This window comes from Rhododendron vialii, chromosome 12a (genome assembly GCF_030253575.1).
Source record: "Rhododendron vialii isolate Sample 1 chromosome 12a, ASM3025357v1".
In the NCBI taxonomy this organism is placed as follows: domain Eukaryota; kingdom Viridiplantae; phylum Streptophyta; class Magnoliopsida; order Ericales; family Ericaceae; genus Rhododendron; species Rhododendron vialii.
Genome location: NC_080568.1, coordinates 33,089,041 through 33,105,455, shown reverse-complemented (window position 1 = coordinate 33,105,455; position 16,415 = coordinate 33,089,041). Strand labels below are relative to the sequence as shown.

Genomic DNA, 16,415 nt, shown 5'->3' with positions numbered 1-16,415 from the left:
AGCTTAGAAGTTACACGTGAAGTTTTCATTTTCATTTGATATCATTTTACGTCAGCGATATCAACCATTCTATATTTCAAACTGGTTTGTATAGGTTGAAAAGATACAGTACGTCACAAAATTCAGTACCAAAATATTGTAGTGCCATCCATATTCTCAAAAGGCGAAGTTTTTCATTATTCTATCAGTACTGTTTATTGCAGAATTTTTCAGAACATATTTTGTTTAATAATTTTGTCCAAAATCAAGCTAGCTGGCAAAGTCAGAAGTGAGGGATCAAATCATCCAACTTATATATCCATCCTCCTTCACCTTTACAAATCATCCAATTTGCTGAGTGATTGGTCCAACAAATGATGCAGAATGAAAACATTATAGTAGAATATTAAGTTTTCCTTATTAGTCCTGCAATTTTAGAAATAAGTGTTCTAGTTTATTTAGTTTCCTTTTAAGAATGACTTGGTCGAGAAGAACAGCTCGATTATTATTTTAGAGTTTCCTTTTTATTTATTTTCTAGTGTGTAGGGTTTCTTCTATTATAAATTGAGGGTTGTAAGCCTTCGGGCTATTCAGTTTTTGATAATTAATGAAATTATAAAGAGTGTTCACTTTTACGCCAACTTTTGGGTTTTCTGTGTGCATCAACCAATTGTTATTGCCTTTATTCCTAGGTATTCTCAGAATAAACAGGTTTAAGGAAGAGTTGTCGTGATCTTTGTCGCCCGATCTCTTTTTTCAACACGCCTTCCTGCATCAACAAAGATTGGTCTATGTGAATTTTATGTAAAGCGCAAGATACTAGATATTACTGGGAGGAAATTTGCATTTTTAGAAGGAGATGGGGGTCTCAACACATGAGAACAACATGGAGCAGGGGCAGCCTCCAAGGAGAAGGCAAAAGGGTGGCCTCATAACCATGCCATTCATCCTAGGTTCACAATATTTCTATCCACACTTCCATTCCTCTTACATGATCCCTAGCTCACTAATAAGACCCACCAGCGGTTCATTGTGTCGACGTACACCAGACATTGATGTGTAGACCATCTGTCGCAAAACTTAGCTCAATCGAAATATCAGAATCAATCTAAGCAAATCATATTTGTTATCAGAAAAGTGGATGATCATACTTAATTTGACCGTCTATTTCTCTTCAGACAAATATGATTCAACCAAGCTTTTATCAATACCTGAGCAACTTGATTCTTCATAAAAAAATGAACGGCTCAAATCGACAAATGAAAACATATGTCGAAAGAGATGACCTCGATGGGCTTTTAGGGTTTTGTTGGGTTTTTTTCTAATCTCTAACTTGTTTTTGTGTTTGTGGGTAAAATGAACAGCAAATGAAGCATTGGAGAAAGTGGCTACCTATGGATTGTTGCCAAACATGATATTGTATTTGATGGGAGATTACCATATAGGGATAACCCAAGGGACAAACCTACTCTTTTTCTGGTCTGCGGCTACCAATTTCTCCCCACTAGTTGGGGCTTTCATCTCTGATTCATATCTGGGTCGATTCCTCACCATTGGCCTTGGCTCCATCTTCAGTCTCCTGGCAAGCTCTCTCTCTCTCTCTCTCTCTCTCTCTCTCTCAACTGTCTTTCTTTCTCCGGACTTTCATCGGGGACATTATAGGAATGCAAACGAGGCAAGCCAAGCCTGTTTAAAATTCAATGAGCTGGAGCTCGGCTCAAACTCAGAATGGAGCCGAAGTGTCAAGCTCAAGCCCTTTGTCCCATAATATCTACCCGGTACCCAAAACGAGAACGTAAAATTGATACAATTTTTACAAAAAAAAAATTAATTAATTTATGAAAAAAGTTTGATTTTTTCTTGTAAAAAATGCATTATTTTTTTTTCCTTTTTGTTTTGCTAACCAAATAAACATTATGAAATGGAGAGAGTATTTGAGAACTTGAGCTCGGTATGAGTACTAAACGGGCCGAGCTTTTTTTAAGTTTTTTAATCAAGATTCAAGGCTATTATAGGTCGCCCTCAATGGCTCGAACCTAGATTCCAAATATACCATATTGATGGGTACAACCCACCCTTAAAACCCGACTTTGCAAGGGGAGGGTGCCTTTGTTCGGTGCAGCGGGCGTCCTCCGCCTCATGAGAAGGGATCCACCATACCCGCTGTGTCTCTGCAAGCTTCATGATGCTCTTTGTCATCATGTTTGTGCACCATTCTGGTCAGTATGGATTTTCTCCAGCTCTAATAATTTGTTGTCCAACACATCCCGAATCCAGTGATACCTCACATCAATATGCTTCGAAATTTATGTACATAAAGCCAAGTCCATACTTAGCCTATGTGGGATTAGGATCATAACAGCCTTAACCGCAAGGGGTTTGGTGTGGTGGTCAAAGCTTGAAACTTCGGGGTTTGCTCCCTCTTAAGGTCTCAGGTTCCAAACATCTCCGGTACTATCAACTCATTTGGGGTCAGTCCATACAAAACTTTGCTCTAGTTTTAAATGGGGCCCTGTTAGTGAACGGTAGGATTGGTGGAGGTGCGCGTAAGCTGGCCCATACAACTGATTATCAAAAAAAAAAAAGAAAAGGGATCATAACAGCCATACTCTAAAACATTCCTTTACTGCCTATTGGTTACTCAAATTGAAATATATATTCCATGGTGGGTGTGAAGAATTTTTGATTGTTCATTCATAATCTGTTTCAGTATGAAACAAACTTGATCTAAACCCAATTTGTAATCTAAGTTTTACTTTTGCTGTTACAGGGTTTGGTCCTCCTATGGATAACGGCTATGATCCCACGAGCAAGGCCACCCCACTGCAACCAATATGATGGGGAGAGCTGCAAACAGCCTACAGGATCCCAGTATGCAATCCTTCTCTCCTCCTTCATGCTAATGTCCATCGGAGCCGGTGGGATTCGATCGTGCTCCTTGGCTTTTGGAGCAGATCAACTGGACCAAATAAACAATCCCAACAACAAGAGAGTCTTGGAGAAATACTTCAGTTGGTACTACACTTCAATTGTTGTATCGCTCTTGATTGCGTTCTCGGTTATCGTCTACATTCAAGATAATGCTGGATGGAAAGTGGGATTCTTAGTTCCAGTGATCCTCATGTTCTTGTCTGCTCTTTCGTTCTTCGTTGCCTCTCCGCTTTATATCAAGCAGAAAGCTGACACGAGCTTGTTAACTAACCTTGCACGAGTGATTGTGGTTTGTATAAAGAACAGGAAAGTAGCATTCCCGTTTGAGGAATCGAATTTGAGGTATCATCACACGAGTGACTCGACTCTATCCGAGCCATCCAACAAACTTAGGTACTAACCGTACTATTGTCCGTTTATTTCCCACTTCTTTGCAGCTTATTTAGCTTGAATTTTGGGTGGTTTTCACTTGTTGCCAGCTTATTAGCTTATGCTTAAGAAGCTGTACGTCGAAGTGTCTTGGTTCCAGGTTTCAGCTTTAGAAATTTTGAAAAAGAATGTCTAGAAAATCATCAACCAGCGTTCCAAAAAAATATTTAGACAGAACCAAAGAAGGGATTGAAAACTGCAACCAAACAGGACTTTTGGAAGAAGAGTATTTAAAACTAGCTTTGCTTAAGCTGAAATCAAGATTTTCTATGGTGGAAACATTTTACAGCTTCTCCATTTCTGGAGTGATGAAAATGCTGTTATTTCATTCCTTTTCAGGTTTTTAAACAAAGCTTGCATCATTAGGAACCCTGATTACATAACTCCAGAAGGAGTGGGTTCTAATACATGGAGTCTCTGCACAGTGGAACAAGTCGAGGCGCTGAAAGTACTCATCAGAGTCATGCCCTTGTGGTCTTCATCGATCATGATATCGGTAAACTTAAGTCAGGGCACCTTCCAATTACTCCAAGCTGAATCCATGAATAGACACATCACTCCAGGGTTCCAATTACCTGCTGGCTCCTTCACTATGTTCGCAATCATCGGTGCGATAGTTTGGATCGTTCTTTATGATAGGATTATCATTCCCTTAGCTTCGAAAATAAGAGGAAAACCCTTTTCGGTTGGCATGAAAGTAAGAATGGGTGTTGGGTTATTTTGCTCCTTCCTGGGCATGGTAGTTGCAGCAATTGTGGAGCACTTTAGAAGGAGAAAAGCGATAGAGAGTGGGTACTACAATAACCCCGCAGGAGTTGTTAATATGTCGGCTATGTGGCTTGTACCACAATATGTATTGATTGGTGTCGCAGAAGCTTTGAACGTGATTGCATCAAATGAGTTTTTCTACTCGGAGTTGCCAAAGAGAATGTCAAGCATTGCAGTGGCTCTATCTGGATTAGGAATGGCTGTAGGGAGTTTGTTGGCCAGTTTGATACTAAGTACTGTGAATAATGTCACCAAAAGGGGGGGAAAAGAGGGTTGGATTTCGAGTAATATTAACACGGGTCATTACGAGAGTTACTATTGGCTTCTCGCAGTTTTGAGTTCTGTTAATCTGCTTTATTTTGTTCTGTGTTGTTGGGCATACGGGCCTTGTGCAGATCAAGGGTTCTCTAAACTTCAAGATGAGGGAAAAGATGATAAAGATCTTAAGGAGGAAGAGTTGCATATACTAGGAAATGGTGTTACGAATGGAGAAGGAAAGTCCGAGGAAGATGGGGCGTAGAGATCACCACACTTTTTTTCCCTTCAATTTCTAGGGAGGTTAAAAAGATGCAATTTTTTAGGTTTCCTCGCTAATCTGAAATTCAATTACTATAATTGCGAATTTGGGTACAAAATCTGGGTATTTCAATGTCCGGAGAAGTGTTTGTCTTGTGATTTTGTTTGGGTTCAAAAGCCAGTTCTTGTTTCTACATTATTTATTTTGGTGGGTATTTGGCAGGAGTTGAAAATGGATGGAAGGCTGATGTGGCAGAAACGGCGCCCAAGGCCATTTTATTCAGCCAAATTTGGCCGGAGAAATGGCTGGGCCGTTTTTTCGGCAGGAGAAATGGCTCCCTGGGCCGAAAAATGGCTATGGCTAGGCATTGGAGATGCTCTAACTATCCCAAATCAAAATAACACACTTTTTCCACTAATTTAGCCAATTAAATCTACATGTGTTGCATTTCACAACCTTTTCCTACCTGTTCCTGGTTTACCTTCAAGAATCAACAAAATGACGTTCCTCTGACTACACAATAATCATACAACACAAAAAAACTCGTAGAATAATTGAAGTTTTATTCCATAGATTACAGCTGATAGCAAATACATGAAACACAGAAAGGTGGAAAATAGCGGGTAAGAGCTTAGTTGTCACTGGACAAACTTGCTTCGGATTACTGCAGCAGTGCAGCGATCCTCCGAAAAGATATATGTAGAGCTCAGCAGCACTCGTCAAAGTGCTCAGGAAGTAGTCGAGAAAACTGAAAAAAGGGGCTCACATACTGCACAGACAGTTTCCAAAATTAACACCACCGACAATGTTTCTTCATATACTCCAATGTAGCATGGCAGATCAACAAGGATGCACCAAGATGAAGACAAATAAAATCCAGAAACTGTTATATAACTATCTGTATCCTTGAACATATTTTAAGCTCATAAATCTTACAATACGCAAACAATAAGATATGCATCTTTACTATTCAAAAGTTTAGAGGTAAACCAATATGTATTTCTAAAGGTATCTTATAATTAAGTAAATGTTCTTGCAATACCCACAGAAACCATAGGATTCATGAAGCAATACGCGATACTTTCCTAAATTAGAACATCTTATGCTCTTGTTAATGTAACGTGATCCGTATCTGGACACCCCAGTAATATAAGTAGGAATTGCATTAAGGCACATGTAATTGCAAGGCCCAGCATTTCTCAGAAGCTCACCAAGCTAGCAAAAGTGAAGCATGCAACAAGGCACAAGCTAACAATCACGGATTAAAACTTTTTTTTTTCAATAACTGGTGTTGAAACTTTTTTTTATTACTTGGATTGAAACTTGAAGCTTGTGGCCAGTTGTGCAAAAGTTTGCGCCAAGAGCAAAAGTTTGTGGCCAGGCACACAATAGTTCGCGGTTATGTGCAAAAGTTTGCGGCCAGGTGCAATAGTTTGCAGCCAATAGCAAAAGTTAACGGCCAAGAGCAATAGTTTGCTGCTAGGTGTGCAAAAGTTTGCGCGAAGTGCAAAAGTTTGAAGCTACAACAGGGAAAAAAGAGTAAGTTAAATATCGTCGTTTTAGGGGCTAGGGTCCAAATTGAAAACTGTGGTTCTGCTGAGTTTTCCAGTAAAAGCATCAAATTCGGTTTGTTTGTTTGTTTTCTTTGAAGGATGATTATATCATATTTATCCTCACAGCAGCGTATCTTCATGTATTTGAAAAGATTGGTTTGAATTAGTTCTATTTCCCCACATGGCATGTGAAACAAAGTTCTGATTTAAGGAAACTGGAAGTTAGCTCACACTCTCAGCAACCCAAAAGTTCTCGTCTAGAAATTGGTAATAGCTAATACAGCAAACACTAGATTTAATACCTCTAGGCTGCTGGAAGCAGGGCAATCTCAATTTCCTGTAGTGATTTGCCTTTAGTTTCCAACACATTCTTCCTTACAAAAGCCACAGCCATCAAGCAAAAGGTAGCAAAGGCTGCGTACAGAATTTGTGGCCCAAGTTGCTCCAGCAAACGCAAAAATAATAAGCCAACGAAAAAGTTTATCACCTGGTGAAGAGGCAAATTGTGATGAGAGAGAGAGAGAGAGAGAGAGAGAGAGAGAGAGAGAGAGAGAGAGAGAGAGAGCAAAAATAAACTAAGCAAGGGCAGGGAAGCAAAACAAACTCCATCCAAATGTAAGATTGATAATAATACCAGCAAACAAAAACAACAGGCCAACCAGTATAGAATAGTACAGCATCTTTACTCAAAGGACATAACCCTACTTGTTCTTTTGACCACCTACATCCAAATTTTCAATTTATTTAAAACACGAAAGTGCGTAAATGTCAAATTTCCAAATTTCATGTTTCAACAACTCATTGTACCAGCTAACAGACAAGCTTTACAGCCTTGTTTAAACTTATGATTTGCAGTGTGAAAAGTTATTGTTGGGAGAAAATACCAAGAACATACTGTTCACCAAGCATTTTAGAAGTTGCAAGTAGTTTCCCATTCATAGTTGGACAGGAAGGGAAATGATAGGGAGCAAAAATAAACTTTGACTAAACATTGCAGAAAAAAACTACAGGATTTACCCAATGCACAGCCATGCAGACTGCCATGGCTTTTGCCCTGATCCGGCCTGGAAATATTTCTGATAGGAGGAGACCTGGGACAGGCCCAGCACCAAGAGAAAATGTAAAGACAAACCTGCATAAACAACTTACATAAGAGCAAGAATACATGACAACAACATAGAAAGGTTCCTGTTGTACATTTTTCCTCTCTTCAGTTAATATTTGGAGACCCAAGAATACAGTAGTTTCACTTTCTCCAAGACGGATTATGGTACGTTTAGTTCTTGGATTAGACATGCACATATTCATTTTGTTCTCATTTTCCTACAGCAATAACAAGAATTTAATACCGACTCTAATACAGCCCCAGAAACTCAACAGATGAAGTTGCGTTTTGGAGTCAGTAACCATGAACTATGAGTCATTTAGAATTTTTAGCTGCTAAAACATTATGATGATTATCAAGTTGCAGAGTGGTTCACTACTCACAGCAGTATACCACCAACCGATAGGTACATAGCCACAGAGCCTGAGACAATAGAGCTGGCTGCAGTCACTTGAAAACCCATTGACACTGCCTAAAAAATCAAGTAAGATAATCAATAGTCAGATGAATTGTCAAAATATTTCTCTCAGAGAAGTGCAGAATGCATGGAGTTAAAAAAAAAAAAAAAGAATGTGATCAATGGTGCCACAGCTATGCAGCTGAAGAAAATCTATTTAACAAGAGCTGATAAATGTCCAAGAATCTTCGAAGAAGTAGTAAAAGGTACTCTACTTACCATACCCAAGAAGCTCCCAAAAAGAAGGATCTTCCTTCCTAGTTTATCCATCAAAATCATGGCAATAACTGACCCTACAGAAGTTCTTATACTGATTAGATATAGTTACCAAGAATTTCCAAATGCATGAGCTGCTTGAGAATAAACACCACCTGATAAATTTACAATTCCTACGCATATGTTTGCGAAGTCAGAAGGTACTCCTACACTTTTAAAGACAGTTGAAGAGAAATAGAATACAGCGTTTATTCCAGATAGTTGTTGAAAAGCAAACAGCATAGACCCAATGAAGACCACTGCAGAAGAAGTGATTAAGATTTATTTAGTGAAAGAAATAGGATGTTGAAAACCTTAGAACTACCAGAAATAGAGCACTGAACAAATGATAACATGGAATTGACAAGCATCTGTACCTCTGAAATGGCGACCATAGAATAGCTCCGAAAACTTTACAGCCTCTGCTTCATCCCCTCTATCTAATTTTGAAATCTCTGCCATTGCAGATTTAAAATGAGACCCTCCTAGAAGCTTCTCAAATGCAATCTCAGCTTCAGCACTCCTTCCTCTCTGAGCTAAGCCAAGCAACAATCCTCAATGAAAACATGACATAATGACAAAAGCAACAATTAATTCTTTTGAGTTACGTGAGAGGAGAAATGCACCAAAGTGGAATCACGCTCACTGATCAGCATTTTGAGGCTGATCAGTGGGCAAGTACACGGAGTAAAATTAGCGCTAAAAGACAGGCTGAGGCCAGAATAATATTATTGTCTTGGAATAGTGCTACTGACAGCTTACCTCCAAACCTGATCATCACACGAACCTAACTTAGGAATGATAACATGCCAAACACACTACTCATAAGTGGCTCAAAAAGCCCAGATACTGACCATGAAATTTCAATCCCCTGAAATGAAACTCCATTCCCCATGAATTCATATCAGATCAAGAATAATACAATTGCACCTATCGGCTATCATTCCGTTTACATGACAATCACAGCAAAATAAATAAATTCAGATGGTAGGTACTGGTATAAATCAGGAGAAACCCATTATGTTTCCCCACAGGAAAGACAAACAAACTCAAATTTGTACTCGATTTTTTCTTTTTGAAAGGTTGATTGTAATTTCGTTAACTGTCAATTCAGATTATAGCAAGCGAATTCAAGCACACACCTGTTTCAAATGAAAGAAACGTACCTTAAAAAGCCAATGAGGACTCTCTGCACAGAATTCCATTAAAACAGCAAGTACTGCAGCAGGAATGACAGATACCCAAAAACAAACTCTCCACCTGTGCACAGCATCAAGAGACGTATGGATACAAGTTACTAATGTACTCCAACCATATAACCAACAGGACGACATGCTTTGAGCAGACCTTAACAAGTTATCTTAGTTCCACTATTGTTTTATGCTGTGCTTCTTACCAGCCCACAATATCCTTGGCCGGGATACCTATGAATAGCGCCCCCATAAGTCCGAGACATGTTGCAATTTGAATGAGGCTCCCATAAGTACCCCTTACAAAGGCTGGTGAGACCTGGTCACAAAGACAAACGATAAACAGATAAACAAGAGCACATAAAAAATGGGAGTAAGCAACACCAAATTTACGAACATGATCGGAACAAGTTAGCCACCATGCATTTACCTCTGCTACGTAGAGAGATGCAACAGGAGGCCCAAGACCCATTCCAGTTCCAACTAAAAACCTCCCAAGAAGCATGAACCCGATTGTGTTTGCGGTGGCACTGGATGTTAATGGTTGAATATCCTTTCAGTGAGTTGCATGAATAATTCTTGAAGAGCAAAGAAGCAGGACTATTGACATGAATTCAGAAATCCTGTCGCTCGCAAGAGTTGGTAGTTCCGAGTTAATTAATCATATGTATCATCCCTTATTTCTCGAGCATAGAGCACAGTGTGCAGCGTGTGTATATATATAACATTTTTACAACCATCATTTCTCTACTTTATATGCTGAACTTTGACCTACCAAAAGCTGAAGGTGTTATGAAAAGGACCCAACTGGGTATATCAAGCTAATCAAAGAACTTCCCTGATGTGCAATGCAAATATCTATAGATAAATCCAAATGGAATAAGAAGGGGGAAGCAGAATGCAAATGGGAAACAAATGCATACTGAGAGACCAGAACCCAACAAGTCTCCCAATTTGAGCTCTGATTCCATGTTTTGTCATTGATTGTCCCCAAAGCTGAAGTTGTTAGGAATGAACCCAACAATATATCAAACTAACAACATAACCACCATGGGAACTCTCCCAAAGTAATAGCCCACTCCTTATATACCCAAGATCACCCCTGGAGATTCCTATGTGGACAGGGTGTTAAAGTTTTGCTTGTTCTTTGTAAATTGACAAGTATCTATATCCCAACCATGCATGGCACAGCCATTTATCCTGGATCTTGAGTCAGATAGGAAGATGATTTGACGTTAAGCTCCTACACATTGCATAGCAAAAAACCAAGCATGACAACATATAAGGTTAAACAAAAGTTTAGCTGTTTCATTAATGTAACAATCTTTGGGTTTAAAATCTACCATGAGGTTTTGTATCAAGATCATCGCAATCTTAAGCTAAAATATGAGTTTCCATAATACCTCCTTAGCCAACCCCCGAACTAATTAGTTCAAGAAAGTACGTGAAAGTTCAGCAAGAGTTTCTAGGTCACTTCCCAGCTAAACCTACAACAGATCAGAATGCAACACACCTAATACTACAAACATACCTATATACTACAAACATTAGTAAGCCATTAAAATGCAGCTGATTAAGTGGATAGAACAAAGCAAAAGCTATACAGTCAACATCTAGGGACCAGAAGATCACGTGTATGTTCCGCAACAAAATAACTATACCAGCAATTGGAAAGCTTACTCCACATCCCAAGCCATGCTGCCCCCATAGGCCCCTAATAAGTAATCCAATCCATACAGGTGGGATGGTGATAGAATTTTGCTTTAGAACAGGACTAGGATCAAGCTCTGCAAGGCAAAGCATAGACCACTATCCGCTTCAGTTCCCCTTCTTACGATTGGAGAGGGGTTTGCCTTGCCTTCACGAAAAAAAAGAAAATGCCTATGTATAATAATATAGTTCCCAACCAAAATAAGCTCTCAATGGATCCTACACGCACCAAGCATACCTCCACTGTCCATCTTTCACATGGAACGTGCAGAACAGCAAGGAAATTTCTTACCGACTAAACTTGGGCCCAGGGTGAGGAGTTAATCACAAGGTCTCTTTTGTGATCGGTGAGTTAATCACAAGGTTGCCGTTGTCGATCATTTAAAATACATCTTAAGGTTTCCATTGCTTTTATTGGTTTCAGGACTATGATAGAATAGCAATTCACAGGCCAAATGCATTCATTCCAATACAATCTATGTGCATAATGTAAACAAAAGACCTACAGAATAGAAGTCGAGTGTATTGAAAAGCAAAAAAACAACAACAATGATACTAATTATTCGAAGAAGATATAAAATAACAACCACCACCGAAACAATGAACAGAAGCCATATTGAAGTAGGATAACACACTAAAACCATACTCAAGTGAAATAAAATCACTAAGTGGGGGCAAAATTGTAATTCATCTCCCAACAGCGACCACTGTCAGTGAAATCACCCAACCCCACACCATAACAAAATGAAAATGACGACTGAGACAAAATGAAGCTCATAACATTGACATAGAGAAAGGTGTATCACAATGTAAGTATGTAATTACCTCATTGAGGCCCCAGTTATCATAGGTAAAACACACAATTGGAATGCCCTTCGACGGCCAACCCCATCAGCAATCCAACCGCTGAACAGAGATCCAACAAAGGCACCGCCTAAACATGTACTCACAACCAAACCTTCATTTGACAGAAGACCTCATTCAGTGGAAATTCTATCATGAGCACCAGAAACATATACTAGAAAGAGATTTACAACATTTACAAATACCTTCAGCAATAGTACTCCCACTGAAGCCCAAGTCCATGGATATGCTTTCTAGTGTATCATTAACCACCCTATATAAACCAAAACCAAACAAGAAGTTTTTTTGTAATTCAAATTCTCTCCTATCAACAGTCTAAAGTAAAGAGGAAACAACGAAAAGTGGTGAGTTCTAGAGTATTCGGACACACCCAAGATGGTAACCAAATAAGAACGATGAAAGGGCTGCAACAAGTACATGTGGTAGAGAATGCTTCCATGAAGGGTTTGTCGATTCTTTCCCAATCCCATTCTGCAACCTGCCTGTAGCCCATATGAGGAATGAGCTTAAGCCCTCAGACAGAAAACTCATGCCACATCAATAAAAGATGATGAATGTGTTCTTATATTTCTTCTGGCTCATGGAATTCTAATTTTGGTTACTTGTGGTATAACTTTGTTCCTTCCCGAACTGCCACTACTTTGTTTTATTGAAGTGTAAAATCATTGTGCAGTGTTGCCTATTTAACATGAATGTAGAAATTAATTTTCTTAAGCAGATCTCATAAAGGAAGTTCAAAAAGGACTATCTCAGGAATCAGTTAGTTGGTGATATAAGAAAAGAACATAAGCTAAAAAAAGTTGTGTAAACTTCATTCGTAAATTACCCTTGAAAACTGAAATTACTGAATGCCACATTCCTATCCAGATTTGACAAAATTACGGGGTTAAGCTCATGTCAAAGGAACTCGGCAAAATGACTCTGTAATTTCAGTAGGAAAATAATGTTGATATACAGGTACATTCATAATTTTAATTTATATACTTTTATTGGAGGCCCATTGTAATTTTTTAGACATTAAAATCTCCAATAGCTATACAACTCTTAATTACATTATGCAAGACTATTGGATAAAAGCAATATGACCTATGAACCACGATAAAACAAAATGAAAATCTATTGAATTAAGGCTTCAAGATCTATAAATTATGGGGGCGCCAATTACGTAAATTATGTGAGATTATTTGGGGAAGTTTCTATTTATATGTGGTACCAAGCGCAATTCTTCAAAACCTGGGCACCCCCACCCTATGCCTTGCCTCTGTCCCTGATTAAAGCCCTCACTACATGAATCATGACAAACTCAGAACACCAAGATCCAGCAACAATCTCATAGCAATTACAAATACCTAATCCGTCTTCTCTGTCGTGGCCCTCCTGGGCATTAATATGGTCTCTCGACAACAAACGCTTGTATGTAGAATAAACATCTCGCCCTCGCATTCCGAAATATGACAAATATTCTGCAACTAACCCTGCCACACCAAAGTAACCAGTTATCCAAGAGGTTCAGTATTCCTGATTTCTCAATTGCCATGCGAGTCAATAAGCAAGTAACAAAAACAATCACATTTATGACTCACAAAATAAAGTTAGATTTTTGCGTCGGAGTTGCAATTGCATACAAATAAGGAACAGTATATTCCAACTAAGGTGCAGTATATTTCTCTCAGCACATCAAGTAATTAGTTAAATTCAGCAGTTCATCACCATAAACACTACTGCTGAAAAACAATTTTCTGTTCGATCTTATTTATACAATTACACATTTATAAAGAGGAGATACTTCCGGAAACAATTACAGTTAAATTCCTGGCAAATTATAGGTATCTTATATTCTTACTCTATTCAAATAACTTAACTGTGTAATTCTCGTCTTCACAGGTAATTACTCAAAATTAGCTGTTCAACAGCATAAAGGCATAAACACAACTTACGAACACGTTGCTGTCCGATTCAAAGTGTGTGTATATCTCTTACTATTATAAAGGAACACCTTTTGTGGTGCGAAGTTCAGTTTTGAGGCTGGCTTACACTTTTTTTTCCCAAACTACCCCTTTAACTGCCCAAAAAACTGTCAAGAAGGAAGAAAAAGGAACGGCCACTCCAAATTTCTTCTCCCGTCTTTTCTCCCAGATTTCATTGCAGATTAATCTCAACTCAACATTTTCTTCTTTCCATCTTTTGCATAACACGATTTGCACACGCATCGGCTGTGCCCAGCCCACCAGCCCAGGCGTCTAGTACACACACACAAACAGATATGCACTCAGCACACACATGTGGAGATATTTTACATATTTTTGAGGTATGGTACGTTCTGATCAGATACAGAGTGAGTTTAAAACTCTGTAGAGGCGACTACTTAATGTACAACAACTACACATATGAGGGATTGCACATATAATACGTGTGTAAATGTACGTATATCTATACGTAGATTCGTTTTACACAACAAATGGAGCTAAGAACAGAGCGTTGGAAAACAGCAAAAGTGAGATGGTTTCGGATCCAATGCATATATATATATATAGAGAGAGAGAGAGGCTCATTACCAAATGCGAGACTTCTGGTGCTGAAATGCAGTCGGAATTCATCCAGGAGATGGCAGGGGGTATAAGCAGAGGATTAGAGAGTCGGTGGTGATAAGAGGCTAACATGCGCCGGGGGCGGAAAGTGATTGATGAGTCCGACTGAAGGAAACGGAAATGGAGCGAAATCTCGATGATAACGTTTCCTAGGAGAGGGAGAAGAGGAAGTGGAGGGGCCGGTGTTAACTTGCGCCGTGGGGGAAGGGGACTGATTGTCACTCTCTGTCCACATTCATTACTCTTTGTTTGCGGAAGAAGCAAAAAAGGCCTACAGAGCTAGGATACCGAACACCTGTACGCGGAGAAATTACTTTTACCCCCAGCACCCCTCTGTTTCGTTTATGTATTTATTCATGTTCGGTGAAGCTAATTTTTTGAACAGAAGACATGCTCGATGAAATTTACAAAATGAACAATATTTATCGGTAATGTGGGCTTGTGAGGGACCCACAAAGGCCCAAAACTAAAAAGAAAATTTTTAATTCAACGGTTATTTGTAATGTCTCTATCATACGGAATGGAACTCACACATACATGATTCTACATTCCTGTGAAAGGGTGTTATAAAAACCATTGCATTTAATTTTTTTTTCTTTTCCCAAAAACCGGACAACTAAAAAACTAGACTGGACCTCAGTCCTCCCCCGACACCCTTCACGAGTGATTATTCTGTGCCCACATTCATGCTCCTGAGGCATGGTATGTGGATGCCCCGACTCTCTCTTCACCATGCATTTGTGTGAGATTCGTATAATTTGATGGACTCTATAGTAATATGTGGGAGGATGAAGATTAGGGCATCCACCTATCATTGAATATTTTTTCCTTCTTTGCCACAAATTCCCATGAGGAGTGAAATCGGGGGATCCATCTACCATTGAATAATTTTTCCTCCTTCCCGACACATTTTAATGAGTCTATACACCTAGTTTTGGGTCAAAAAATGTACGGTTGATAACAATTTTGAAGCATCATGTGGTGATAACCAAAAAACACCAAATAATTTTTCCCGAGGAGGTAATTATCTGGAGAAAATGGATTCATGTAGCTGACTCTAAGTGATTAGGACATAAAGCTTTGTTTGATTTGGTTATGGGAGGTAATTATCTGGTGCCTGACGGGTTCTTCAACGTCTCCGGTTTGATGGGGCATTTTTTGGATAACCGTGAAAATAATTAAGTAGTTGTTAAATTATTGTTAACAAACAGAAAAGCAAAAATCCTTGTTTGAAAGAATCAAAGATCAACTTTCCAAATACCCAACTTTTTATCAAAATATTGTTGAGTTTGTAAAGTCTGATTCAGTGTAATTGCGCTTCGCTAAACATTTGAGGTTGTTTGAAACCTAGACAAGGGTATTGCTGTAGTTAACGATGTAAACCTTATTTTATAGTAGTAAATATTATTATTCGCAACCGATCAATGTATCTGATTAAAAAAAAAAAAAACCAGCCGATGTAAGTGTACCCCATTTTTCATATGTTAAATAATAAAATTTGGTATGAGTTGTGTATGTATTTAATTACATAGTTGAAGAACCACATAAGCTCTATTGCCATGCATTTGTGTGTGGTTTGCCTCCGCAGTACGTGCCTTGGAGCGTCCTAGTGGATGTGTTCCGTGTCTAGATTTTGGTAGTTTTAGTTCATTCCTGTATATTGCGATGAAATCTTTGTAATCTTCGGGCTTTTGATATGAAATGAACTTGCCGTTGATGGGAAAAAAAAAAAAAAAAAAGTTCTCTGTCTTGTGTTCTTTATTTTTAATTTTTTCTTAATTGTTGGTTTGACCAATTTCTAAGCCAAATACAAACAAATGCAGAGAAAATTTGGACTTGTCTCAAAGCATTACAAATTTAGTTTTTCTCAGATTTTTAAGCCTTTTTTCTTTTATCAAAATACCTGGTTTCAAAAGCGTCACAAATTTACATTTTCTTAGATTTTGAAGCCCTTTTGTCATCTTCTTGAATCTCTAGAATTTAAAAAATATGCTAATAAGAATTTTGGAGCAAATATAGAAATTAATTGTTACACACTAAAATCTTAAAGCCTACTATTCGTAAAATTT

The 16,415-nt window shown here is 38.6% G+C and overlaps 2 protein-coding genes across 3 annotated transcripts; one reads left to right on the top strand and one right to left on the bottom strand.

The window, feature by feature from the left end:
* The first annotated feature begins 535 nt into the window (after positions 1–535).
* On the top strand, positions 536–4,777 carry LOC131309851 (protein NRT1/ PTR FAMILY 1.2-like). Its single transcript, XM_058336515.1, has 4 exons — positions 536–932; positions 1,344–1,561; positions 2,750–3,303; positions 3,679–4,777. The coding sequence occupies exons 1-4, from the start codon at positions 839–841 to the stop codon at positions 4,625–4,627; spliced, it is 1,815 nt and encodes a 604-aa protein (XP_058192498.1). The 5' UTR covers positions 536–838; the 3' UTR covers positions 4,628–4,777.
* Positions 4,778–5,151: 374 nt separating this feature from the next.
* LOC131309852 (probable plastidic glucose transporter 2) lies at positions 5,152–14,609 on the bottom strand. Of its 2 annotated transcripts, XM_058336516.1 has the most exons (15): positions 14,314–14,609; positions 13,108–13,233; positions 12,129–12,240; positions 11,944–12,011; positions 11,720–11,852; positions 9,615–9,714; positions 9,391–9,503; positions 9,161–9,254; positions 8,372–8,525; positions 8,111–8,254; positions 7,959–8,032; positions 7,666–7,754; positions 7,195–7,309; positions 6,480–6,664; positions 5,152–5,393 (listed from the first exon to the last, which is right to left on the bottom strand). In XM_058336516.1, the coding sequence occupies exons 2-14, from the start codon at positions 13,199–13,201 to the stop codon at positions 6,482–6,484; spliced, it is 1,473 nt and encodes a 490-aa protein (XP_058192499.1). In that variant the 5' UTR covers positions 13,202–13,233; positions 14,314–14,609; the 3' UTR covers positions 5,152–5,393; positions 6,480–6,481. The 2 variants fall into 2 exon arrangements, with proteins under 2 accessions (XP_058192499.1, XP_058192500.1); XM_058336517.1 differs by lacking the exons at positions 13,108–13,233; positions 14,314–14,609 and adding an exon at positions 12,972–13,083.
* Between the last annotated feature and the right edge of the window lie 1,806 nt (positions 14,610–16,415).

Excerpts from the sequence above, each read along its gene's own strand:
- LOC131309851 (XM_058336515.1), top strand. The coding sequence starts at position 839 with ATGGGGGTCTCAACACATGAGAACAACATGGAGCAGGGGCAGCCTCCA. Across the intron at positions 1,562-2,749 it reads GCTCCATCTTCAGTCTCCTG|GGTTTGGTCCTCCTATGGAT; the intron begins GCAAGCTCTCTC and ends TTGCTGTTACAG. Across the intron at positions 3,304-3,678 it reads GAGCCATCCAACAAACTTAG|GTTTTTAAACAAAGCTTGCA; the intron begins GTACTAACCGTA and ends ATTCCTTTTCAG.
- LOC131309852 (XM_058336516.1), bottom strand. The coding sequence starts at position 13,201 with ATGCGAGGGCGAGATGTTTATTCTACATACAAGCGTTTGTTGTCGAGA. Across the intron at positions 9,255-9,390 it reads GCCAAGGATATTGTGGGCTG|GTGGAGAGTTTGTTTTTGGG; the intron begins GTAAGAAGCACA and ends TGCTGTGCACAG. Across the intron at positions 8,033-8,110 it reads AGGAATTGTAAATTTATCAG|GGTCAGTTATTGCCATGATT; the intron begins GTGGTGTTTATT and ends GAACTTCTGTAG.